The sequence below is a fragment of the Stenella coeruleoalba genome (genome assembly GCF_951394435.1).
Source record: "Stenella coeruleoalba genome assembly, chromosome: 3".
Classification (NCBI taxonomy): domain Eukaryota; kingdom Metazoa; phylum Chordata; class Mammalia; order Artiodactyla; family Delphinidae; genus Stenella; species Stenella coeruleoalba.
This window is the reverse complement of record NC_137148.1, coordinates 171,962,569-171,987,478: the sequence shown is the minus strand read 5'-3', so window position 1 is coordinate 171,987,478 and position 24,910 is coordinate 171,962,569. Positions and strand designations below refer to the sequence as shown.

Genomic DNA, 24,910 nt, shown 5'->3' with positions numbered 1-24,910 from the left:
GAAAGCCTTTCTGGCTGAGAATATTGAGAGAACGCTTAAAGGACTTCCCTGCTGGTCCAGTGGTTAAGACTCCTCGCTTCCACTGCAGGGGGCGCGGGTTCCATCCCTGGTCAGGGAATTAAGATCCTACCTGCCGCGCGGTGAGGCCAAAAAAAAAAAAAAAAAAAGATAAAGCTTATATCCTTTTAAACATACATTATACCCATTCTAGAGCTCGGGAGACTGAGGCCCCCCGAAATGGATTCGTCCCAGCCGGAAGAGCTAGGAGGGGGTGGGGCTGGGGCTGGATCCCGTGACTCTGGCTCCAGAGTGCAGTGGAGTGCAGGCCTCCACTGCTGTTGGAGGACCGGAGGCCGGGGGAGCTGCACCCTACGCTTGGAGGAACTTGAAACTGCTTGCGTGGTGACCCAATCGTGGGAGGGCTGTTGGAAGGAGGATGGGGAGGGGTCCAGAGCACAGGCCTCAGAGTCGCATGCACTTGACTCACTGTGCGCCCCAGAGCACCTGCGTCCCCTCTCTGGGCGGGTTTGTCGCCTGTGAAATCGGAGATTTGCCCCGCCTCCTGCTCTAGTGGGATGAGAAAATCCACGTGGGGCGCTCGGCACAGTCAGCCCTCATTAAATACCAGCTGGTGTTAGAATTCTGATTATCCCCATTATTATCGTTAATAACTAAATAATTAGAACCAATGCGTCCTCTCTGCATCCGATTGGGTCTCTCCGCGTCGGGAAATCACCGGGCCCCAAGAGAGGCGAGGTCGGACTCAGACCTCTCTTCCACCCACCCACGCCCCGAACTCACCCCGTCTGCCCCGGCCTCCAGCAGGCAGGCCTCGTAAATTTGCAGTCAGGCTGAGGTGGCGCGGGCTTGGAGACGGGGATGTGATTAGGGGTGCCCTTGGCGTCGCCCCCCACCTACGTGGGAGGGGTCCGCAAACCACTGTGAAATCGTCGGGCGCTAGGACCCAGTAGCCCCGTCGGTGCCGGGCGTCGAGGCCGGGCTAACCCCGCGACCACGCCTCTCTTCGTGATGATTGGCTTTCCGTCCCTGGCCCGCGGCCCCGATTGGCGGACGCGGACGCCGCTCCCGGGATTCCCCGCCCCGCCGGAGCTAGTCTCGGGTCCACCGGCTTTGTCGCCGCAAAAGCGCTCGGCGGGGCGGGCGGGGCGGGATAGGACAGCGAAGCAGGGAGAGCGGGGCGCGGGCAGCCAGGGCCGGGGGTCCCGTCTGCCGGCGCTGGACGGACGGGCCGAGCCCGGAGCGCCGCCATGGGCCCGGGGCCCCCGGCGGCCGGAGCGGGGGCGCCCCCGCGGCCGCTATCCCTCGTTGCGCGGCTGAGCTACGCCGTGGGCCATTTCCTCAACGACCTCTGCGCGTCCATGTGGTTCACCTACCTGCTGCTCTACCTGCACTCGGTGCGCGCCTACAGCTCGCGCGGCGCCGGCCTGCTGCTGCTGCTCGGTCAGGTGGCCGACGGGCTGTGCACGCCCCTCGTGGGCTTCGAGGCTGACCGCGCCGCAGGCCGCTGCGCCCGCTTCGGCCCGCGCAAGGCCTGGCACCTGGTCGGTAAGCCCCGGTCCGGACTCCCCCATCCGACTGCCTGGCTCAGAGCCCGAACCTACCCCCTCTGTCCCACTACTCCGTCCTCTCTAATTGCCCAACCCATGAGCCTTCCCATCTGTCTGCTTAACTGCCCAGTACCCCTTCTGTTTGTCTGTCGCATGGCTGCCGGCCGACCCGCGGAGCCTCCTCCGTCTGACTGTTCGTGTGACCGTCCAGTGTCACTTTTCTTTGTCTGATCCTCCGGGGCACCCTGAACCCTCTCTGGGTTGGGTCTACTGACCGCGCCTCCTCTGTCAGTCTATCTGGTCTGGCCTGACTTCATCTGTATCAGGGTGACCACCCAGGACAACTCTTGAGTCAGGCTGCCTAGAGTCGCCTCTGGCTGTCTGTTCCCCCAGTGCACTTTGTGCATCCATCCCCTCACTCATCTCGGGCAACCTGGCACTTGGTGGCTTTGGGGAGCTGTCCTGGGAACTGGGTTGGGGACCGGGTGAGCCAGAAGGGTCGGGGTTCTGTGCTTGTCCGGCTGATGGGATGGGGATCTGCAGAGCAGGTAATGGGGTCACCCTCTGTTTGTTATGAGGGAGTTACCTGGACTAGAGGGCTGTTGGTGAGGGGAGGAGGTGGGTCCCACGGGGGCCGGGGCACCCTGCCCGGTGCACACCCATGATAAGGCCCGGCTCCTGGCATCCCTTCTCTGCCCGCCCGGACCCTGGGCCCTGAGATTAGCCCTGGCCACTTTGCCTGCTGTTCTTTCGCTGGCAGAAGTACCCGCCGCATCCTGGCGCTTGGGGCATGCCGGGCATTTAAGGAGGTAGAACCAGGAATCCTGCCCGCTTCTGGGAATTCTGGGCGGCAGCTTTCCAGAAACCAGGAGGGCCGGCTGGTATCTCCTTGCCCTTGGGCACAATGACTGAGGAGGCAGTGATTTGCCTTGGCCCTCATGAGGGACATTTTTTGCAAGGTACAACAGATCTCCAAGTTGCCTGCAAGTGGCTGGCGTTGCTGTGGCCGTGGCTTAGGGGCTGGATTTCAGTTTCTTAGACACTGAGGATGCACAGGCTGTTCTTGGGTCACATTAGGCTAGCAGCCCGGGTGCGGGGGCGTGGCGGGAGCAGGGAGAGGCATGTGACTCAGACCCCAGACAGAGGTATCCCTCTGCGGGCTGCGGTTGGGATTGCTTACAGAGCTGAGCCCAGAGTATCAAATGCAGTTTTGTTCATAATAGTTGAGTAGACCCGTTGACACACAAAAAAGGTAGTTCTTGGGTCAGAGAGATGTGAGGGCTGTTTTCTCTGGGGCAGACAGGTGAGCCCCTTCTAAGGAGATGGAGTCAGCCACAGGTAGGTTTGCCTGGCAGTGGACGCTGCATGTGCAAAGGCCCTGAGGTGGGACCTCGTAACAGCCTGTCTTCCCGTTTTGTAGGTGGGGGGTTGAGGTTCAGCGACGGCCCCACCTGACCCCAGGGGGAGACGCTGAGTCCCCTTGCAGAGGGGAGGTTAGGGTAGTGGAGGCACCTTTGTCAGTACACTGAAGGCTTTGTGTTTATGCCTTCAGCTTATGATGGGTGCCCCAACCAGATACCAGGGCCTCCACCTGTGCCCTCTCCCTGCATATGCAGAGATCCAGGAAGATCCGTGGAGAGCGGAAGCCAGGGTGGCCCCTTGTGATGCCTGATAAGGTGACTTGAGTGAAGGTCACCTCGGCCTCAGTGCTCACTTCTCTTTTTTACCCAAGTCTGTGGGTGGTGGGGACAGACTCATTCTTTCCCTTAACAAGCCCTCGGGGCTCCCCGTCTAGCGCAGAGAGGACCCGGAAAGCCAGACATGGACACTCCTGTCGGGTCCAAGCTGGGCAGGTGGGTAGACTGGGCTTCATAGGAAGAAGCAGAGCTCTGGAGGAGGGGACATTAGCTTTGGGGCTTTGAAGGACGAATAGGAGTGTATGTGTGTAGGGGGGCATTCCAAGTAGTTGAAACAGCTTTTGCAAAGGTGTGACATCTCATGGCTTTGAAGTTGCTGAGACAGGAAGTGGCGCAAAGAAGTAGGAGCTTCCGATTTCACACATTAACTCTTAATTCTCATGCCAATTTTGTGAGGTATTTTTATTAGCTCCCTTTCCTGGAAACGGAGGCCCAGAGAGGCAGTCACTTGCCCAAAGTCCCCCAGCCAGGCAGCCTGGCCCTGACAATGGTTAACGTGTCCTGGGCAGCAGCAGGGTACAGTCCGTCCGGCCAGGGCTGCACATTCTTTTGACCAGAGTCTACAGTTCCTGTCTGGCCCCGGGGTGGCCTCCAGGCCACCAGGAATCTGCCTGGGGTGCCTCTTCCAGGCACCAGTTCCAGAGAAATACCAAGCGTGGTTTTGGTTTCATTTCCCAGTCCCTGAACTGTTGGGGTGGGCCCAGGGTCTGGGGCATGAGGTCACCTCCGGGGCCTGGTGGGGAGGAAGGAAGTCTGGCTCCAGGCGCTCTGGGATGGGAGGAGAAGGGTGGAGGGCTGGAGGGAAGGAGCATGGCTGAGTCCAGCAGGCTGGCCTCGCAGCTCTGCAGCTCACTCAGTGGGCCTCAGTTTACTCATCAGGAAATGGGTTGGTTTAATAATAACGTTCACCTCTTTGGGCTGTTTTAAATAGAGGCCACTATTATTATTATTCACTCATTCAAAAGATCTTGATGTGCCAGACTCTATATTGGGTGCCAGGGACACAGAAGTGACTTGGAGAGACCTGTTACCCACCCCCCAGACAGAGAGACAAAAGAATTCCTGTGTGTGCAAAGGGTATGAAGGAGAGAAAGCAGGGTTCAGACAGAGGGTGTCAGAGTGGGGAGGGGACTGCTGGTGACTGGGCTGGTCAGGGGGGCTTCTTTGAGGAGGTGGCACTTTAGTTGAGTCCTGGAGGGATGAAGAGGAGTGCGCCTTGCTAAGATGTCATGGGAAAAGCATTCCAGGCAGAGGGGACAGCCTGTGCAAAGGCCCTGGGGCAGGAAGAACAGGGAGGAGGCCCGAGTGGCTGGAGCAGAGTGAGGGAGGGGGAGAGAGGGAGGAGGGGATGGGTCAGGGCGGGTGGTGCAGGCCCCTTTGGGACCTCGGGGAGAACTTGTGCTTGTTCTGAGGTATGAGTGTTTTCCAGGGAGAGGCACCTGGGCCTCCTGACTCCTGGCAGCCCCACGGGACGCCTGGTAGGAGCTGGGAGGAAAAGGCCCCCTCCATGGGTGAGGCGGGAAGGGGAAGTGATGGGGTAAGTGGCGCATCTGTGGTGGGCAGTTCCCCAGGGGACCTCCACAGCGCCCTTTCAACCTGCTGCGTGGCCTTAGGCTCGGCTTGTTTCCCCAGCTGTCACCAAGGGGGCAAACTTGGCGAGCCCTGAGCCGGCATGGCAAGAGCCCATTCTTGGCCCCTGTCATCTGGCCCTGCCCCTGCATGGTTACAGCATGTGGCCGGCTCTGTGTCAGTTCCCCCATCACACACGAGGGGCGTAGGGCCTGGACTGGGAGGCCCAGCCCCTCTGTCCTGTTGGGCTGTGTGTCCTCAGGGGGGGCCCCAGATCTCTCGGCCTTAGTTCCCCATCTGTCACAGGGGCTGTAAGCCTGGGGAGCCCCGGGTTGCTGACACCCACTCACTGTGTGACTTTGTTGTGTGTGTGTTTGTGGAGGGGGTCTCTAACTTTTTCCATGTCTCGGTTTTGTCCCCACCCGCTCACCTGGGGAGCCCTGGGCCAGCGTGGGAAGACCCTGCAATGTGCCCTCCCCGCTCTGCTTGTCCACAGGCACTATCTGCGTCCTGCTGTCCTTCCCCTTCATCTTCAGCCCCTGCCTGGGCTGCAACGCCACCACGCCTGAGTGGGTTGCCCTCCTCTACTACGGGCCCTTCATCGTGATCTTCCAGTTCGGCTGGGCTGCTACACAGATTGCCCACCTCAGCCTCATCCCGGAGCTCGTCACCAACGACCATGAGAAGGTGGAGCTCACGGCTCTCAGGTGCAACCTTCGGGGCAGGGCGGGCAGGCGTGCGAAGAGCAGGCACGGCGGGGGGCCCAGGGCCACCCTCCCATGTCTGGGCTCTGCTTGGCTGTGCGGCTCTGGGACTCTGCCCCAGCGTGGGCATCTGTACATTAGTGTGTTATTCAGCCATTGCTGCGTGACAAATGAGCACCAAGTTAGCAACTTCAAACAGCACCCATTGACCACCTCCTGGTTTCTGTGGGTCAGGAGTCTGGCTTAGCTTAGCTGGGTTCTCAGCGTTAGTCTTGAGGCTGCAGTCAAGGTGTCGGCTAGGGCTGGGGCGTCATCTGAGGCTTGGGGTCCCTCTGCCCTGCTCATGTCATTGTTGGCAGTCTTCTTATAGATTTAGAAGTCTTGGGGGTGGGGACTTCCCTGGCTGTCCAATGGTTAGGACTCTGCGCTTCCACTGCAGGGGCATGGGTTTGATCCCTGGTCGGGGAACTGAGATCCTGCACGCTGCGCGGCACGGCCAAGAAAAGAAGTCGTAGGGACTTGCTGCTTCTTCGAGGCCAGCACGAGTCTCTCATCTCAGGGATGGTGTGAGCCCACTTTCTGAGGGTCGCCTGATTAGGTCAGGCCCACGCAGGATAATCTCCCTTACTCACATCCACAAAATCCCTTTACCTTTGCCACAGACAGTTACCTAACACGGGCTTGACGTCCCATCACATTCACACGTCCTGTTCCCCAAGGGGAGGGGGTTAGAGGGGGCAGGGAGGCAGGCCATGGGAATGTCTGAACCATCTTAGAATCCCGCCTCCCACAGGTGGGTACAGCTGGCGCCCAGCGCGTCCGTTTCTTGCTTGAGGTGCTGAAGGAGGTGGTTCTGCATGTGATGGTAGCAGGGGCGCTTACGGAACGCTTGCTGTGGGCTGGGCACAGTTCTGGGCCCGTCATGCAGAAGATCTTGAATTCTCACAAGTCCGAGAGGTTGTCATGTGCCCAGGGACAGGGTTGGAGCCGAGTGGGGCCTGTGCAGTGGGACCAGGGATCAGATGACAGTTCTCGGCAGGAGGGACGTCACACATGAAGGTGGCCGTGTGGGCATAAGCGCTTGTCATGAGGGCCCTGCCTGTCTGAGCCCAGTTCCCCATTACGGCCGAGAGCTGCGGGCACTAACGGCGGGGGTTGCTCAATGCCTGGGGCCCCCGAGGGCCCCAGCTGAGGGGGATAGGCTGGGCCCGGTAGAGGCCAACCTCTGGGCGCTTTCTACCCGCAAGTGCTTTACCGCCTGCCTCGTGTCATTTTCGCCTTGACTTCTGCGGGTGTTCTTGTTCTCACTTTCAGAAGGGGAAGTGGACTCCTGGTGAGATCCAGAGGCTCCTCGCCCCGGCCAGGGCCCTAGGCAGGCCATGGTTCTGGGGCTGCAGGCAGGAGTGGACTCGGATGACTCTAGACCATGGAGCCCTTGCCCAGCTGAAGCCCAGGATTTCTGAGTATCTTGGGTTCTCAGGCTTCTGGGTTGCAGGCCTGACTTGGCCCTGCTTTGCTGAGTCTCTACATTCAGGCCCCAGGCAGATGGGACCTCACGGTGGGGTCTTGGGCCAGAGAAATCAGATACGTGCAAGCTGGGGAAACTGAGGCCAGCAGAGGCTTTCCTGGGCTACCCAGTGTGTTGGTGGCTGAAATCACCTGGCCGGAGGTTCCCCAGACGCTCTGACTGTACGCCTGCCTGGGGAGTAAGTGGTTGCGTGGCTCCCGGGCTGCCCTGCTGAGGCCTTGCCTGTGCCCTGGCAGGTACGCCTTCACCGTGGTGGCCAGCATCACCGTCTATGGGGCTGCCTGGCTTCTGCTCCACTTGCAGGGCTCTCCCCACATGGGGTCCACCCAGGATGTCTATGACCAGCTGGGGGTCCAAGATGTGCCGGTGTTCCGGGTGAGCTGGGGCCCGGGGTGGGCCAAGGCTGGCTGCTGCCCGGGTGGGACAACCCCAAGGCCCTGAACTCAGGGCTTGGGCCGAGAGTCGCTGCTGACCCCTCTCCTGCCCGGTCCCCAGAACCTCTCGCTGTTGGTGGTGGGCGTTGGAGCTGTCTTCTCACTGCTGTTCCACCTGGGCACCAGGGAGGGGCGCCGGCGGCAGGTGGAGGAGCCAGATGAACACAGCCCTCTGTTGGCCCCTGCTACTGCCCGGCCCTTGCTGCTCTGGAAACACTGGCTTCGGGAGCCAGCCTTTTATCAGGTATGTCACAGGGGCAGAGGCTGTTGGAGTTGATGCCCCTCTCCCACCAGGCCCTTACTCTGTGCGGCTGCAGGCAGGGATGGCAGACATTGGAGCAAAACGTAGCCCCTTCTCCAGCCACACCCAGGGCAGACATTACTAATGTCACTGCTCTCTTCTCCACCTGACCAGCTAGGCAGTCACTACTAATGGATCGGGTGCCAGCTGCAGGGTTACTCCCGTTGGCCCTCAGTGCTCCCCGCTTATGGGAGTAGAGGAGGGCCCCCTCTGACCCGTCCCTCTGTTTACAGGTAGGCTCGCTGTACATGAGCACGAGGCTCATTGTGAACCTGTCCCAGACATACATGGCCATGTACCTCACCTACTCCCTCAACCTGCCTAAGGTGAGCCGGCCGGGTGGCGGGGGTGCGGGGCCCTGAGCCTGATGAGCCACTCCTCACACGCCTGTGCCCACTCTGCCCCGACAGAAGTTCATCGCCACCATCCCACTGGTGATGTACCTCAGCGGCTTCCTCTCCTCCTTCCTTCTGAAGCCCGTCAACAAGTGCATCGGGAGGAATGTGAGTAGGCCGGGCAGAGGGTAGTGTGCCTTGTGCAACCTGGGCGACTCCAGACCACGGCCCAGCGTGGGAGCCAGAGGGTGGCCGGCGTGACTGAGGAACTGAATGCTTCATTTTGTTTCCTTTTAATTGAGTTGCGTTGAGACCCAAGTAGCCGCCCACCTCTAGTGGCAGCTGTAACAGCATAGCCCTAGAACATCTGCTCCCTGGAGCTCGGAGCACCTCTGAGGCTCAGAATCCTCTGAGGTCAGAGCTGGGGGCTCCTTAGGGATAACCCAACTCAAAGCCCCGCCTTTGCTGGGGTTGGGGGCTGGACTGAAGATCAGAAAGGGCAAGTGCCAGGCTCAGGGCTGCCCAGCGAGGTGGGCCTGATGCTGGGCCGGGCTCTCTGCAGATGACCTACTTTGTGGGCCTCCTGGTGATCCTGGCCTTCGCAGCCTGGGTGGCACTGGCAGATGAGCTGGGTGTGGCTGTGTATGTGGTGGCTGTGCTGCTGGGCATGGGCTGTGCCACCATCCTCGTCACCTCGCTGGCCATGACAGCTGACCTCATCGGCCCCCATACGGTAGGGCCGCTGAGCCAGTCCGGGTTGGGGTTGGGGACCAGGGCCGAGGCCTGGGATGCTGACCCCCTGCTTGTGCCCCCCCCAGCACAGCGGAGCCTTCGTGTATGGCGCCATGAGCTTCTTGGACAAGGTGGCCAATGGGCTGGCAGTCATGGCCATCCAGAGCCTGCACCCCTGCTCGTGAGTACCCCTATCCATTTGTTCTTGCGTTTAATGAGCTGTGCTGAGGCCGTGCTGTGCCCCAGGCGCTGCCCCAGGTCTGCTAATTCCATGAGAACAGAAGCCCCCGCCCCGGTGGCCTCACAGCCAGGGAGACCGGGTTATTCCCCACCTCAAGCACCCATTTATTTACTGAGCCAACAGTCTGTCCTGGGCCGGGTGCTGAGGACACACAGATGGATCGGGCGGATGTGAGCAGACAGGGCAGAGGGAGAGCCTGGAATCCCTGTAATTCAGACCCTCAGAACCTAGGGTTCCAGCCCCAGATGGTTCTAGACCTGAGTTTGCACCCTGTAGAAGCCCAGGATTTGGGACTGAAAGCTGGCCTGGTCCTCTGTCCTCATGGAGCTGGGGACAACACGAGCCACATGAATCATCTCATGAATAAATGTGTACAAAGGGTGTGAAGGACACCACTTGGGGAGGCCTGACTGGGGCGAGAAGTCAGGAAGGGCTGCCTTGAGGTGACGTGGGACCCAAGACCTGGAGGATGTCAGGGAGTTCTAGGCGTATGGGGAGGAGCATCCTTGTGCAAAGGCCCTGGGGCAGGACTGTGCCTGGCATGGTGGAAGGACAGCAACGAGGCCCTTGTGGCTAGAGCACAGTGAGCGAGGTGGAGAGAGGGAGGAGGGGAGGGCAGGGAGGGGATGGGTCGTGCAGGGCCTTGTGGGCCACAAGAGGACTTGGGTTTTTTGCCCCTAGGGAGGTGGGCCCCTGGAGGGCTGTGAGCAGAAGGGGCGGGGTCTGAGTCAGGTGCTCACAGGCACCCTCTGGCGGCTACTGCGGGGAGGACAGACAGGGAAGGGAGGGTGGGAACAGGGAGGGGACTAGGATGGTGGTGGGGGCAGGTGGTGACGGGGCTGGATCCTGAGGAAGGAGAAATGGGCAGTCTGGGGTAGACTTGGAAGGCAGAGCTGACCTTACTGACTTAAGTATCAGCTGGAGGGGAGGAGGGGGTTGAGGGCAACCACTTGGTCCTGGCCTGAGTGCGGGGAAAGATGGGGTGCCCCGGCTGAGATGGGAGGAGCAGGAGGTACAGGTTGGGGCTGGAAGGTACCGACAGGCGTCTGCTCACCCCCCTTCTGCCCTTCCCCTGCCCCCAGCTCAGAGCTCTGCTGCAAAGCCTGCGTGGCCTTCTACCACTGGGTGATGGTGGCCGTGACGGGTGGCGTGGGCGTGGCCGCCACCCTGGCTCTGTGCAGTCTCCTGGTCTGGCCCGTCCGCCTTCGGAGCTGTGAGTTGCAGGCCCCGCCACCCCACAAAAGCCCCAAACCAGCCATGGGTGTGTAGGTCTGGGCCAGGACAGGCCCCGCCCTCCCTAACCCCACTTCCACCCCCTTCTCTTGCAGGGCACCCTGGAGCCCAACCTTGACACCGCCCCATGGTCCTTTACCCTTTGTAAATTAACCGCGACTGTGAACGCTCGCTGCCCTACAAGGCCTGCAAGCGGCCCCTTTGCTGCTCTGATCCCACTCCTGCATCTGTCCCATCCCTGCCTGGCTGCGGGGGGGTCAGGTGGGGCATGGTGGGCGGGATACCAGCAGCTTCTCCCCGCTAGGGCGGGGACACCGAGCTAGGCCCTCTGGTATTCAGGGGCTGGTGGGGTCCTTGTGGGTCTGGGGTACCCCAATCCTGACTCTAACCCACCCCCAGCTGTCTGGATGATTCGGGGTGCCCTGTGTTGTGTGGGGGCCGGATGTGAGGCTCCTGGGTGCTGGGCCTGCCCCGAGCTCAGCCCCGGCCAGCCTAGGGTCTCCTGGGTGCTACTACCGGGTGCCGCCAGGCCCTGGAGGACAGAGCCATTGCGGAGCCTGCCAGGAGCCCCAGCCTCAGGGTTAGGGGGCTGGGCCCAGACCCTGCCCGTGGCGATGGTGAGGCTCAGCACGCCGGGGCCCCGAGTGCGGCTCCCTGCACCCAGGCCACTGCTGACAGTGAGTAAAGAGCCGCCTGGGGCCAGGACTGTGCCTTGGCCTGGGGCCCGGGGTAGAGGGAGCCGAGGGCAGGAGAGGTCGTCTGTCTGACTCTGCCCTGGAGCTTGGTCACTAGGGTCCTGGTTCAGAGCTCCCTTCATCTGGCTGCCTGACCTCCCCAGGCCCCAGCCCCAGAGGTGGACAGATGCCTTGGGGGAGAGGCGCCGGGTCCCTGAAGAGCCACACCGGGCAGCACGAGATCTTTATCAGTGACTGGGCGTGTAGACGAGCCGGGGCTGCTGGTTGGTGGAGGGGCAGCAGGGTTCCAGGTCCCACTGCCGGTAGTTCTGGGTGGTGTAGCGCGGGCGCTGGGGCGCCGACAGGTATGGCCCGTAGTCAGACGCCTGCCACAGCGGCTTGACCCCGAATTGGTGTCTGTGGATCACTGGGGGGCCAGGACCCGGGTCACCGGCTGGCCCCGCCTCCTGGCCCCCAGCGTCTCACCGCCAGCCCCTGGGTCGCCTGCCCCTGGCCCAAGCTCACCGTACTCCTCGACCCGGTTGGGTCTGTCTTTCCACAGCATGCTCCCGTACTGTGTGCGGGGGCCCCTGTACTGCGCAGGGATGATGGGGTCGTACCAGGCGGTCTCCCGGAGACGCTGGGTGTAGGCTGTGGGGTAGGGGTCAGGGGTCATCTCTGCACCTGTGGGCCTCACCCTCCCCTGCAGGCGAGCCTGGTGTCAGGGAGGGCCGGGCTGGGCACTCACCCGAGGGCATGCTGGGCATGCTGCGCTCCCGGGGGCGCTGTGGCATCCGTGCCTGCGGGCATAAGCCTCGAAGTGTGGGCTGTCCAGAGCCCGAGGGAGCATGTTCCAGGCTTCTCGAGAGTCCGAGTTGGTCAGGCCCGTGTACCACAGCTGGCCGGCCGCGTCGCGTCCCATGGGTGTGTACTTCCAGCGCATCTCCTGCTTGATGGCCGGTGTCTGGCGGGGCCCCTCCTGGGACAGGTAGTCATTGCTGAGGGCAGGGGTGGGAGGAGAGAGACTGAGTTTTCAGCCCCCCTGCCCTCCCCGGGCCTCTTCATCCCCATCACCAGCACTGAGGGTGCAGAATGCAGAAGCCTGGCCCGAGGTGCGGCGGGCCTTGTCTGTCCTTCAGTACTGGACACCCTCCCACCTAGGCTGGCAGAGGGCGGAAGGCTGACCCCTTGTAGCCCCTCCTCTCGGCCACATCCTCCCCAACCCCCAGGACCTCCTAAACATTTCATCTTTTCTTGCCTCTACTAAGTCCTTTGCCCAGCCTCCCAGACCTGCAGGCCCTTTCCTCCAGGAAGCCCCCCTGGCCTGGAGGTGCACCAGGAGGACGTGGTCTCAGCTATGGCTCAGTGAGTGGCGCAGGTTTCACCGTCATTGGTCTGGCCTGGGAGCCGTGGGTTGGGGACACTGGGAAAGTGTATGGGGAGCCCATTCTCCCAGGGAGACCTTCGGGGAACCCTTGTGCCATCGCCACCCGCCCAGCTATGGGGGCCAGCGGGGAGTGAAGGCAAGCTCACATTTAAAGGAGAAACTATTGCAGCTACACAGGAGTGCCTGTTCCAGGGGCCACTGTTGCCAGAGCCCGTCCCAGGCTGAAAGCATCAGGAGGGCTCCCCTGAGGCGGTGGCAGTGATGTGAGGAGGGTCCCGCTTGTGCAAAGGCCCTGGGGCAGCAGGGATGGTGTAAGGAACAGAGGCTGGCAGAGCAAAGAGGGAAGTGGAAATATGCTAGCGATGGCAAAAATCAAACCTCAATGAGATACCATCAAAACTAAAGCTATCCTTCGGGAACACCCTCGCAGCACCACTGCCCAAGAGACAGACATGGGCACGTGCTTTGACCTGACGAGCTTGCTCCAGGGAGATGCCCTAGGGAATGAGCCCGTGGCCCCAAGATGGTCCAAGCAGGGCTGCTGATAAAACGTTCTCCCCTGTGCCTGCTTGGAGTTCCCACTCCACACGGAAGACCAGAAACCCACGTGTTTCATAAGAGGTGGGCTCGGCCTGGTCAGTTCTGGGAAGTGGCCGCAGGCCGCTTTGCCACTTGCAGGGAGGGGAGTTTGGGGACCGTCTGGCAGGCCCCACTCTTTTGAACTACAAAATGAACCAAAACTACAAAATGCACCTGGCTTGTAAAAAGGAATTAAAACAGTCAAAAATAACACACAATGAAAAGCGAGTCTCTGTGTCAATTACACCTCAAAAAAAACTAATAAAAGAACATCGCGTTATGGCTGAAAAACATTTTTTTCTCATAATAAATGAATGCCTTTTTGACATAGAATCAAGAAATCCAATGACATTTAAATAAATAAAAGTACTGGAAAAAGCAGCGAGTCTCCCTGACCTAGCTGCCAGTCCCCTCCACCAGGGCCGCCATTCTTACTGGTTTCTGCTTCATTCCAGAAGCAGCGTGTAGGCACGAGCCATTCCATCCCATCACACGCCTGTGGGAACCTGCTTCTATCGTGGTGGCAGTTTTTTTTTTACTTAATTTTCTTGGAAATGGAACAGCAGCAAAGGCACTGACTCGCCTTTCCTGTAAAGCAGCATGGTGACCCATTATAGTTTATTAACGCTTATTAATGGGTCCTCTAATGGGTTGAACGTGTCCCCCCAGTTCACGTCCACCCGGAATCTCAGAACATGACCTTACTTGGAAATAGGGTCTTAGCAGATGTAACTTAAGACATCTTAAGTTAAGACAAATAGGGTCTTAGCAGATGTAACTCAAGACATAACTTAAGACCCTTAATAGGGTCATGCCGGGTCAGGGAGGCCCTAATGCAACCCTAATGCGGAGCCCTGGTGAGGCTGGGGTATCTACATGGTCAGGGGAGGTCACGAGACAAGGGACGCCACGGACTGCCAGCACCCCCAGAAGCCAGGAGGGACACGGGGCAGATGTTCCCTCAAGGCCTCAGAAGGCCCCAGCCCTGCTGACACCTTGGTGTTGGGGCTCCCGGCCCCCAGAGCTGGGAGAGGTAAATTCTGTGCTCGAGGCCGCCCCCTTGTGGGGTTGTTCCAGCAGCGCAGGGCTCCCAGGAACCTATCTGCTCTGCTGGCTGGCTGTGTGCGTGTCCTGCATGCGTGAACCACCACTCCTGCCAGGTCCCAAGCCTGGTGCAGGTGGGTGGGGAGGGTGCAGGGAGCAGGTGCAGCCCCCACATACCTCTATGGAGACTGAAAGACACCGGTGGGAAGCAAACCCAAAGAGGCAGTGCAGGTGCAAGGACGTGCTCACCTGTAGAGAGATGCCGGGAGGTTCACTTCCAGGGTCCCCCGGGGGACGTAGGGCCGGGCAGCCTCCTGCCTCAGGGTCTGCATGTCTGCCTCTGGGTGCCCGGGGGCTCCTGCCTCCAAGGCCTGCGGGGCCATTGTTGACAGCTACAAAGGCAGCCCGGAGTCCTGGCAACAGCTGGGTCTGCTGGCCACCATCCAGGCCACTGCCTCTCCCCCAGCTGAGGGGCCGAGCCGGGAGAGCAGAGGCTGGAGAGAGGAGGCGGGCGCTCATCTGGGTAGGGCCGACCTGGGGCTCAGCCCTCCCACCTCTTCTCTGCCCCCCAACACAGCCGCATGGGGGCCTCCAAACCCAACGAAGCTTCTGAATTTCCTTTCCACAACCTCAGCCCTACCCTTCCAGGTGCTCAGGCCAGCAGCCCTGCAGCCCCCAGGTCCTCCCTTCTCACCCCACCCCCGTCCAGTCCTCCATCTGTTTCCAAAATACGTCCAGCGCGAGAATCTGCACACACGTGTTCACAGTGGCACGATCCACAACAGCCAAAGAGCGGAAGCAACCCAAATGCCCACCAACCGCAGGACAGAAACCCAACACAGGGTCCCTCCACACACTGGAACGTTAGCCATGGAAAGGGGTGACGCGCTGACACAACCTGGAGAACACGAAGCTCAGTGAGAGAAGCCGGACACAAAAGTGTGATTCCATTGATGGGAAACGTCCAGAACAGGCAAATCCACAGACACAGAGGGTGGATTCATGGTTGTCAGGGGCTGGGAGGGGATGGGGGTGACTGATAATGGGGATGGGGCTTCTTTTGGGGGTGATGGAATGTTCTGGAATTAGATGGTGGTAGCCAGCACAACATAGTAAATATACTAAAACCCACAGGATTGTACACCTTAAAACGTTACACACATTTTACTACACGTTAAAACATTCACAAGAAATCCAGAACCTGCCTGCCTTTCACCATTTCCACCTGCTTGTGGCCGCAGTCCTGTCATTGCCTGCCCAGGCAGGGCGTCCTCCCTGGTCGCTGCACCCCTGCCCACCTGTTTCCAGGTCTCCACACCAAGGGGAAGGGTGGCCCTTCCCCTCTCTGCCCACAGCCCTCCAGGGTCCCGCCCTCCCTCCTGGGGTAACAGCCCAAGTCCTCCCCAAGGCCCTGCATGACCTGCCCTGTCTCCTCCCTGCCCTCCCCTCCTCCCTCTCCCCCCCTCGCTCACTCTGCTCCAGACACAGGGGCCTCCTGGCTGTTCCTCCAGCTCACCAGGCACAGTCCTGCCCCAGGGCCTTTGCATGGGTCCACAGCCTCGAGCACCAGCTCTGCCCGGGTGTGTCCGTGCCCCCCTCAGGCCCTTGCTGACACGTCAGCCCTGGGCTCAAGCTGCCCTCTCCCAAGGCCCACGCCACCCTTCACACCGTGACGGCCACATGCACTTACACTCTGTCGTCCACTCCCTGACATACAGAAGCTCCTCAAGGGCAGGTCTGGGCTCTGGCCTCCCTTGTCCCCGGCTGCCCAGGATGGGGATCTTCCCGGGCTTGCGGGCAGGGCATGGGGTGCGCCACCAGTTGTGGGCAGCTGCTCACTGCAGAGAGCCTCACCTCCTTTCCTTCTCAAGACCCCTGGGGCCCCTGGGCCCGCAGGCCCACCCAGTGTCACAACCCCTCTGGTCCAGGCTGCTTTCCTCCCTGGGGCCTCCTGGCCCTCCCCACGCAGAGGGTGCTGGGCCAGCAGTGTCCCTGCTGGCCCCGGAAGCCCATCTGTCAGGCAGAGGTGCCGCCCCCTCTACCCCGGGCCAGGCCTCGCTATGTGCTCAGACCACCAGCCCCGGGCCCACCCTCCACTTCCCAACAGAACCAGCCTGGCTGCAAGGACTGGCCTGGATCACGGGGGCATGAATTCAAGGACCCCGGCGCCCCCTGCTGACCGCCTGTGAGTGGCTCCCGCAGCCTCTCCCCCAGAGCCAGCCACTCCCCACCGGTTTGTGACATTCAGGCCGCTCTGGGGTCCCGGTGTGTGCAGACTCCAGATGGATCGAGAGACAGGCAGCCCCAGCTGGGCACGACGCACATGGTTTAATGACGGCGATGCTGAATTCCAGGAGGAGCGAGGTTCACCTGCGCCAGGCGTGCGGTAGACAAAGGACTGCTCGCTTATTTAAAAAAAAACACAACAAAACTCAAACAAACAAAAATAAAATCTGGACCCATCGGAATACACACATCTATGTACACTGTCCCTGCTCGTCCCCGCCCGTCCCCAGCAAGCAGCCGGGATGGGCCGGGAGGCAGGACCCACCCTTCCCCAAGTTCATGCAGGCTCAGCCGCCTGCCCCTCTGAAGAAGACCTTAAGAGCTGTGACTTCTGTCTCCCCCAGGGGTAGGGGTGGGCCACTGCTCTCCCCCAGCAAGCCTTAACATTTTGGGGACTGATTTACAGAAACACAGAAACAAATCCAAAGGAAAGTCACAGATACACATATACACATGCACACGTGTGGCTGGCTGAGCAGAGCACAAGGCCCTCACAACCGGAGGAGCGGGGGCTCCGGCAGAGCCGGGGTGACCGATGGGACTCTGTGGGGCCCCCCTGGCCACGCTGGACCCCCGCCCTGCCCAGGCCACGTCCATCAATGTCCTCCGACCTGGGAAGGGGAGAGGGAGGGAGAGGAGGAGAGGCAGGGTGGCTGCTCAGGCCCCTGGCCACACACCGGCCCCACCTCCCTCCTCCGTCTCACCTGAGAACAGGGCAGAAGAGGACAATGAGGTGGGCCCAGAGTCAGGGGGAGCTCAGGAAGCTTCTGGGGGAACCCTCAGGTGCCCCCTCCCGCAGCCGAAGGCGCAGATGGACAGGACCCACTAGGGTGGCCTGGAGGAGAAGGGGCTGGGGAGGAGGGCTGGGCGCCCACAGGACCTGACCCGCAGGGTCAATTCTGTCCTCAGGTTACCCTGACCGGCCGCCCAGCAAGCTGCAAGAACCACAGTCGGCTGTGACCCCGTGAGCGACAAGGACAGTTGGGGCGAGCCATCATGGCGAACAGGTCCCACATCAGTCTCCCTCAGACAACAAGTCCGTCTCAAGGTGACCTCCTTTGGCGTGTGGCCTGCTCCCAACGCCGTGCCCCTGAAAGAGCCAGCGGTCGGCTGCTGGGACAGGGAGAGCAGAGGTGGCTGCAAAGAAACCTCTCGAGTGGGGACGTCATTTCGATTCACGGGCCAACCTGAGCTGCCATCCTGCCAGGCCCTTCCCCGGCCGACCGGCCTGGTGTCCAGCCGTCTGTCCCGTAGCAGGTGTGGGCAGCAGTGAGCACGAGCTTCCGGGCAGAGCCTGAAGCCCCAGCGAGGCGGTGATGGACACGGACGGAAGGAGGCGGCATCCAGGAGGCGTCCATCCCGCTCCGAGAACAGCTGTCCGAGCCGGGGCCACCCAGGGTGGAGGGATCCGGAGGCCCCACTACTGCTGGTGCCCGAGCCCGGCCCCGCCCCAAACACCGGCTGACAGGGTTCACAATCAGGCTTTAATAGAACCTTCAGGGTCTCTCCAGGCCCGGCTCCCGCCCCACCCTGGCTGCCTGTCTTCCTCTGGGGCCCATGTTCGGGGGAGGGGAGGGTCCATGCACGCTGAGAGGTGGCGCTCTGCGACCAGGACGGCACGGCCACGGGTTTACCGGATCCTGGTGAAGAGGTTGAGGACGGACACGGATTCCTGCAGGGCACACAGGAGCGACGCTGAGCCCTTGGTCCGGTGACCTCCCGCAGGGGCCAGCTTCGAGGCTGGGCCGCTGGGCTGGGCGCCAGCCGCTTGGGCACGGGAAGGAAGTTCTGCCTGGAGGGACCCCGAGGCTCCGGGCCTGAGGAGGGGCCTGTGCGGGCACCTTGCGCGGCGAGTGCCCCAGGATGTGCAGGGACACCAGGTGATGCAGGAGGAGAGAGGGGGTGTGGGGATCCCGGGGAGGGCACAGCTGACGGGGTGACTGGGGCTGGCTGAGCGGCGGGGGTGGGGCAGGAGGCCCCAGGACAGGCTGAGGGCACACACGTGGGGGAACATCTGGCGCTGATACCGACCCACTTTACCTTTGTCGAACGGGTTTTGCTAAAGACATTCCAGAACCTCAGGGTTTCATCTCCAGCACCAGTGACTATGGCCTCTCCATCAGGGGACATGGCCTGCGGGAGAAGAGAGACCCCCTCTGTCCTTGTGGCCTACGGGCAAAGCCATGAGAACACAAAGGATGCCACACCCCTCTCTGTGCAACTGGGCAAAGGATTTGCTGGTTTAAGCACAGAACTTTTTTCTAGAAAAAACCAAAATATTGAAGAGTGAGTGGATTTGGGGAGGGGCTTTCTCCAGACACGTGCAAGTGGTTATTTGGTGAAACATCTAGAGGTGATCTGAGGGGCTGGATGTGGGTTATTCGTGGCATCTTCTATTTTTATGTGGAAACGAACACCTGGAGATTATAAAGGCAGGCGGAGCTGCCCCTGCTCACAGCGCAGGGGCGCTGGTGAAGCAGATTCAGAGTGATGCTGCCGCACCCTGCAGTCCAGTCCCAGAGCCTGTTCCAGGTGGAGGAACAGGGCCCAGCTGGGGAGACTCACCAGGTAGAGAACCCGGTAGGAGTGCCCGGTCAGCTTGGCCACCTGTGTCAGGGATGGGTATTTCCAGACGAGGATCTGGTTCTGCGAGTAGCCATGCGTGCTCACCTAGGGGACACAGAGAACGCTGTCAGAGCCTGGGGCTCCCCCCTCCAGTGGCCCCAGGGCACAGACCCCCCCAGACACACCCACCGAGGCACAAGGACACCAAGGCGCGCCCACAGGGTGCAGAGACCACAGGTGTCAGCCCTCAACCCCACACCCTGGTCGATGACTGGCTCCAGACAGGGAACCACACTGCACATGAGAGCCCTCGGGCCTCTCCTGCAGTCACTGGGCACAGGTACCGGGTCAGCTTCTGCCAGACCTGGACAGCTGGGGCCTGGCCTCCTGCGCCCCGCACTCACCAGCTCATTGGCGTGCTTGGACCAGGCGAGGTTGCACACCTGGGAGCCGGTGTCGATGCACTGCAGCGGCTGCCCCGTGAGAGTGTTCCAGAAGCGGATGCAGCGGTCGGCTGTGCCGCCGCCAGATGCCAGCAGCCCGTGCTGGTGCGGGGACCAGGCAATGGCCTTCACGGCCGCCAGGTGCTCTGTGTACTGCTGCACGGGGCTCAGGCTTGAGTGGTTCCAGACCAGCAGCTGCAGGGACGGGGCTGTGAGGCCCGGGCAGCTTGGCCCCCAAGGGAAGGCAGGGCCCATCTTGGCCTCCCTTGGGGTGCACCCGTCACCCCTACTCCACGGCACGGGGGCCGGCGGGGAGGGAGGGAGGGCAGGGGCTGGGCCTACCTTGTTGTCGTTGCCCCCTGAGGCGAGCAGCTGGTGGTCCGTGGACCACTTGAGCCCACACACCTCCTGCCGGTGGCCCTGCAGCCGCCGCTCTGACTGCAAGGGCGGCGTGCGGATGTCCCTCTGCAGGATCATGCGGTCCCGGCTCCCGGATGAGAGCTGGTCGGCGTTCCAGGCCAGCGCCCCTGCGGCCAGGCAGAGGGTGGGATGAGGACGTGGCCTGGCCCCTCGGGACCCGCCCGGCCCCTCGGGACCCACCCACCCCCAGGCCCCGAGCGGCTCCTCACCGACGCGCGCCGTGTGGCCTTCCAGCATGGACAGCTTCTTCCCTGCAGCCGCATCCCAGATCTGCACGAAGCCCTTGTGTGTGCCGACGGCCACCAGGTTCCCCTAGGACAACAAAACGGGCAAGAGCGGGCATCAGGCCCCTGTGTGGGGACCCCTTGCTTGGGCGGCCGGGGAGCTCCCCTCACCTCCCCACGGCAGAGCCTTGGGCCCACTTCTTTCAAGGTCTCTAACACGCGCCCCTTCGGACACCCCTCCTAGGAACTTTCTGGGCAGACAGTCGTACAGAGAGTGGAACTATTAAAATCCATGCAATGTGTCCCAAGATCTGCATGCTTCAACATGTGGAGCGAGCCTGCCCCAGAGTCTCTGTCACTCCAACCATCTCTACCAGGCTGGGGACAGCTGGGGGCACAGGTGTCACTGGGGCTTGGACAGTGACCACAAGGCCAGATTCTGGCTCCTCTGGGTCTCCAAGGCCCCCAACACTGCCGAGGGCCCCTCCAGTGAGGGCCGGTCGACGTCCCTTGGGCCAACCCTGCCCAGCAGGGTGATAGGGCTAGTGTACTGACCCTCTCAGACCAGCCAACGGAGGTCACCGAGTCCCCTTCCACGGAGAGATCACAGAGCCGGGTCACCTAGCAGAAGGGGGAGCAGTTGGTGCCCACTGCTCCTTCAAGGTTCAGACTGTCCATTCATCCATCTGTCTGTCTACCCATTCATTCATTCATTCACACCTCAGGCCTGGGGGCACTGGCATCAGTGCTGGGACCCAGTAGAAGGCAGCTAGGAGGCTCGGGAAGCCACAGGCCAGGAGGGGACACACCCAAGCACAGGGATGCTGACTGCACAGAGCCTGGAGGGACGCGAGCATCACGCCCGGGGGCGGAGGGATCCCTGCAGCAGGTGTTGGCCACAGGCTGCCGTGCCGTGCCGTGCCGTGCCGTGTGTGTGTGTGTGTGTGTGTGTGTGTGTGTGCGCGCGCGCGCGTGCCGGCCTCCCTGTGCTGGCTTCGCTCACCTTCTCTGAACCCACTTGCATCTGGTTTTGTCCCTCAAACACCCCACCTGCAGGGTCTTTGTGCCCTGCAGACCCTGAGCCCACGTGTCCAGCAGCCACTCCGAGGCATTTACTGCTGGGTGGGGGACACTGCACTCAGCCGGGCCCGGACACCGTGCCTCTTCTGCTGGCACGGGCGGAGGCTGGAGCTCAGGCCGGGGAGCAAGGACTCCTGACTCTCGGAAGCCAGCCCAGGGAGGGATGGGCGTGGGCCTCCGCTCACCCCTGCTGACCGACCCCAGGAGAGTCTGCACACTGAGGAGACAGGCCTGGGAGGAGGGGGTGGCCGGGAGCTGCCCCAGGCTCTGGAGGCCCCCGGCAACACTCCCACCCTTCACACAGGCCCCGGCCCGGCTACCGCAGGAAGCCGCTCTGCTGCCCCCAAGCCCGTGCGCATGCGCACAGGCTCAGCGGCGCCCACCTGGCTGGTGCAGGCGCTCCACAGGTACACGCAGGTCCCCAGCCCCACGCTGAGTACATTGAGGGATGACCAGTCCACCAGGTTCAGGTAGAAGTCGTCCTGCAGCTCGGGCGCATCCAGGACCTTGAAGGGGATCTTGGAGATCTTGCGGGTGGGTTTCCGTGGGGACCGCAGTAGCTTCTGACTGCAGGGAGACCGAGGCAGAGATTAGGCAACAATTGCACAGAACTGCAGAGATGCCATCTCCTCCCGGTGGCCCTGGGAGGCTGCGTCATTTCCCACTTGTCCCGACTCTGTCACTCTGTGATCCCAAACCCGTGGGTGACCCCACGGCCACCGACCCCTCCACCACTGGATGTTCAGCTGCCCTGAGCTCCGACAGCCCCGCCTTCCCCTCTGCCCGGCGCCTCCTGCAGGACCCCTCTCGGGCTCCCAGCACCTGGTCTGGGCCCGCAGCAAGTCCCCAATGAGGGGGGTCCTCTGGGCCACCCCGTACCCCGTACACAGCTCTAGAACTGATGGCAGCTCCCGGGCCCTGCCAGCTGCCCCCCAGCCCCAACCCCGGCCAGTGCAGGTCTGGACTCACCTTTTGTTGCTGACGGGGGACAGGGAGTAGGGAGACACGTCATTGCCATCGTCGGGGCTGGAGCGCTTGGTGCTGAGGGAATACTGGGGGCAGGGGACACCCACTGAGTGGATGCTGCGTCCCGGAAGCCCTGTGCCCTGTGCCTGAGTCCAGGGTGCGCCGAAACTGGGAGGGGCTCTGACTAGAGATGCGCGTCCCGGGCAAACCAAGCCTCGCACCCAAGGCGTCCTCCTGCAGGGCTGCTGGCATCAGCCTGTCTCTCCAGCCCCCATGCAGCCACCAGCCCCTCAGCCCCGTCTCCTGAGGGACCCAAGCCAGGCCTTCTGGCGCTGCTCCAGGGCCCAAATGGGGAGGTGGGCTGCGGGGTGGCTCAGGCTGAGGCCCCGCCCATCCGCCCTGGTCCTAGGTCCCTCCAACCCGCAGGCGCGCAGAAGGGCGACAGGCCTGGTGCGGGGCACGGGGTTAAGTGGGCCCCCGGGCCTCTTGTATTCCAGCCCCCCGGCAGGGCTGAGATGGGAGGAGATGCCCGCGGAGGCTGAGACCGGAGGCAGCCAGCGGGGCTCACCGTGAAGAGGCCCTTCCTCTCAGGCGTGGAGGGCTGCAGCCTGCGGTCCTCCGTCTGCGGGTCCTGCACCTTCTCGATGCCGGCACCGAGCAGTTCGTTCTTCAGCAGAGCCGAGTAGGCCAGGCCGTCTGTGGGCACCAAGCTCCGTGAGGCTGGGCTGGGGGCTGGGGCGGAGGGGGCGGGGGGCGGGGGTACCTGAGTCCCGACCTTTGCCGTTGTCCGAGGTGGCGTCCTTGGCTTTCCGGTTTTGGCTGGGAGATTTCTCATTTTCCTGCGGGACAGGGAGGGGAAGGAGGTAGGGCTGAGTGGGAAGGACCCGGCCCGTGCCCCAAGGCTGCGCGGTCAGGGTCCCTCTCCCGACCCCCTCACGTTGATCCTGTGGAAATTCACGCTCCAGTTGGCGCCGGCTCTCGAGGGGATGAAGCGGTCCCCGTGCTTGCTGGGGGAGGACACGGGGGAGTTGGCGGGTGTCAGGGTTCGCCGCATCTCTGCAACCTGGAAAGACAGCAGGGTGGGCTGGGTGCCTCAGAGCCCCCAGAGCGCCCCAAGGCCACCCTCTCTCCTCCCCGACTGAGGCCCCGCCCACTGTGCCTCCTCGCCCTTGGCCTCTGGCCGCTGAACAAGGGTTTGATCTTGGTAGTGACCCACGTGCTGGAACCTGCTAGCGGCACCATGTCTGGGGCTCAGTTCGTCTGTCCGGCTCCGTGGGTGGGAAGAGGCCGGGGAGCGAAAGCCCGACCATGGACACCGCCACGTGCTGAGATCCGTTTCTCAGCGGTCACCAAAGGACGGGAACGTTGACAGCACAGAACAAAGAGCATCTGTCCCCGGACGCTGAGAGCCTGTCGTCCTGCCAGCCCCATTCCCCACACACAAGGCTATTCCCCCATCAGACCACGACTCAGCCCCAGAACCAGGCAGTGCGAATGTCCCAGGAATGTCCCTTTTTCTACAAGGGATCTGCTGTAGGTTGAACTGTGTCCCCCAAAAGGATATGCTGAAGTCCCAAACCCTGATACTTGGGATGTGACCTTAATTGGAAAGGGGGTTTTGCACGTGTCATCAAGTTGAGACAAGGTCATACTGGAGCAGGGTGGCCCTAAATCTAAGGCCTGGTGTTCTCAGAAGAGACAGACACACCGGTACACAGAGTGAGGGGGGACGTGAAGATGAGGCAGAGACTGGAGGGTGGGTCTGTAAGCCTAGGACTGCCGGCAACACCAGAAGCCGGAAGAGGCAGGAAGGGCCCCGCCCTGGACGGCCCAGCACGGAGCTGAGAGCGCTGAGAACTGGCGGGCACAGCCTGCAACGTGTCGGGAGCCCAGGACAGAGAAACACAACACGGCGGAGGGGGTGGGGACGCAGGAAAGAGCAAAACAGGGCCCTCCCGTGCCACCATCACTCCTCTGCCCTGGCTGCCCACGAGGATGAGGGGTCTGTGGCCCCGGCAACGGAGGGCAGTGCAGGGAGGTGCTGGGGGATCTCACACCTGGCGTGGCCATGCCGCCGAGGGGGAGGACGTGTTTGTCGCCTGTCGGCACCTCTGTTCTCCGAGGGCCAAAGCCCAGCAGCTGCCCGCCCCCCCGCGCCCCAACTCTCCCCGGCTCCAGCGGGCCCGGACAGCGCCGGCGGGGCAGCCCTGGGTACTCACGCTCGGCATCGTGTTCTCGTTCTGGATGACGATCTGCCGGAGGAGGCGCCGCTCGTAGTCCTGGTCCATGGCGGCCGTCAGCCTGGGCGGGAAGGGCGGGAGAGGTCGGCGCCAGCAGGCAGCGGTCCCCACTGCCGCCTGGCGAGCACAGGGCGCTCCTCGGGGACAGCCAAGTCCCCTGCCAGGTGGGGGCCCTTCCCTCCCAGGAGCCCAGCGGGACGTGACAGGGACAAACAGGCTCCTCTCTGGTTGTTCTGCAGGAACCTTCCACCGGGCCCGCACGCCTTTGTCCTGGTTCTGGCCAGTCGCCCGCTTACCCCAGGCCCCCCCATCCCCCACAGGCACCCATCTCGTCGCCTTCCTGCTTCAGACGCTCGAGGCCGTGAGCCGCCCCTGGGGCCTCGTCCTCGCCCCTGTGAGGGAGGCAGGGCGGCCCGTCAGTCGGGGTCTGCGGAGCTGACCGGGCGCAGGGCCTGCTGGGGCGGGGGATGGTGGCCTCCAGCGGACACACGCCTCTGCCCAGCTCCCACCAGCTCCCCCGACCGCCTGGGGAGGCCTCTGAGGAAGAGGAGCAAGAGTGCGGCAGCGAGGGGCGCCGAGGAGCATTCCAGGGAGGGAAGAGCAGACGCCTCAGAGGGCAGGGTGCCCTTCCCGGGGGATGGCAGGCCAGAGTCCAGGGAT

The 24,910-nt window shown here is 62.3% G+C and overlaps 3 protein-coding genes across 10 annotated transcripts in view; 1 reads left to right on the top strand and 2 right to left on the bottom strand.

The window, feature by feature from the left end:
- Positions 1-1,148: 1,148 nt before the first annotated feature.
- On the top strand, positions 1,149-10,673 carry MFSD12 (major facilitator superfamily domain containing 12). Of its 6 annotated transcripts, XM_079915910.1 has the most exons (10): positions 1,149-1,566; positions 5,331-5,541; positions 7,303-7,441; positions 7,562-7,744; positions 8,035-8,127; positions 8,212-8,304; positions 8,699-8,869; positions 8,955-9,049; positions 10,192-10,322; positions 10,438-10,598. In XM_079915910.1, exons 1-10 carry the CDS (start codon positions 1,269-1,271, stop codon positions 10,458-10,460), a joined length of 1,437 nt encoding a protein of 478 aa, XP_079772036.1. In that variant the 5' UTR covers positions 1,149-1,268; the 3' UTR covers positions 10,461-10,598. The 6 variants fall into 6 exon arrangements, with proteins under 6 accessions (XP_079772036.1, XP_079772037.1, XP_079772033.1 ...); XM_079915911.1 differs by lacking the exon at positions 10,192-10,322; XM_079915907.1 differs by having other exon boundaries at positions 8,699-9,049.
- Positions 10,674-11,256: 583 nt separating this feature from the next.
- TEKTIP1 (tektin bundle interacting protein 1) lies at positions 11,257-15,261 on the bottom strand. The gene is given in 5 exon segments (XM_079915941.1): positions 11,257-11,497; positions 11,500-11,667; positions 11,765-11,801; positions 11,804-12,014; positions 14,276-15,261. Coding segments are annotated over 5 exon segments (783 nt in total). The 5' UTR covers positions 14,410-15,261; the 3' UTR covers positions 11,257-11,264.
- A 326-nt stretch (positions 15,262-15,587) lies between these two features.
- FZR1 (fizzy and cell division cycle 20 related 1) overlaps positions 15,588-24,910 on the bottom strand; it is a 30,996-nt gene continuing 21,673 nt past the window's right edge. For 2 of the 3 annotated variants that reach the window (XM_079915924.1, XM_079915923.1), the window contains exons 2-14: positions 24,230-24,311; positions 22,948-23,073; positions 22,786-22,849; positions 22,579-22,706; positions 22,014-22,096; positions 21,428-21,611; positions 20,520-20,585; positions 19,950-20,052; positions 19,663-19,847; positions 19,282-19,515; positions 18,878-18,982; positions 18,344-18,445; positions 15,588-17,984 (exon numbers count right to left, since the gene is read on the bottom strand). In XM_079915924.1, the coding sequence (XP_079772050.1) occupies positions 17,943-17,984; positions 18,344-18,445; positions 18,878-18,982; positions 19,282-19,515; positions 19,663-19,847; positions 19,950-20,052; positions 20,520-20,585; positions 21,428-21,611; positions 22,014-22,096; positions 22,579-22,706; positions 22,786-22,849; positions 22,948-23,073; positions 24,230-24,298 (1,491 nt within the window). In that variant the 5' untranslated portion in view covers positions 24,299-24,311 and the 3' untranslated portion in view covers positions 15,588-17,942. The remainder of the gene's footprint in view (positions 17,985-18,343; positions 18,446-18,877; positions 18,983-19,281; positions 19,516-19,662; positions 19,848-19,949; positions 20,053-20,519; positions 20,586-21,427; positions 21,612-22,013; positions 22,097-22,578; positions 22,707-22,785; positions 22,850-22,947; positions 23,074-24,229; positions 24,312-24,910) is intronic. The other variant, XM_079915925.1, reaches the window with a different exon arrangement.

Bases quoted from the DNA above. Each gene is read 5' to 3' on its own strand.
- MFSD12 (XM_079915906.1), top strand. From the start codon at position 1,269: ATGGGCCCGGGGCCCCCGGCGGCCGGAGCGGGGGCGCCCCCGCGGCCG. The intron at 1,567-5,330 runs GTAAGCCCCGGT...GCTTGTCCACAG, and splicing joins CAAGGCCTGGCACCTGGTCG to GCACTATCTGCGTCCTGCTG. The intron at 7,745-8,034 runs GTATGTCACAGG...CTCTGTTTACAG, and splicing joins GGGAGCCAGCCTTTTATCAG to GTAGGCTCGCTGTACATGAG.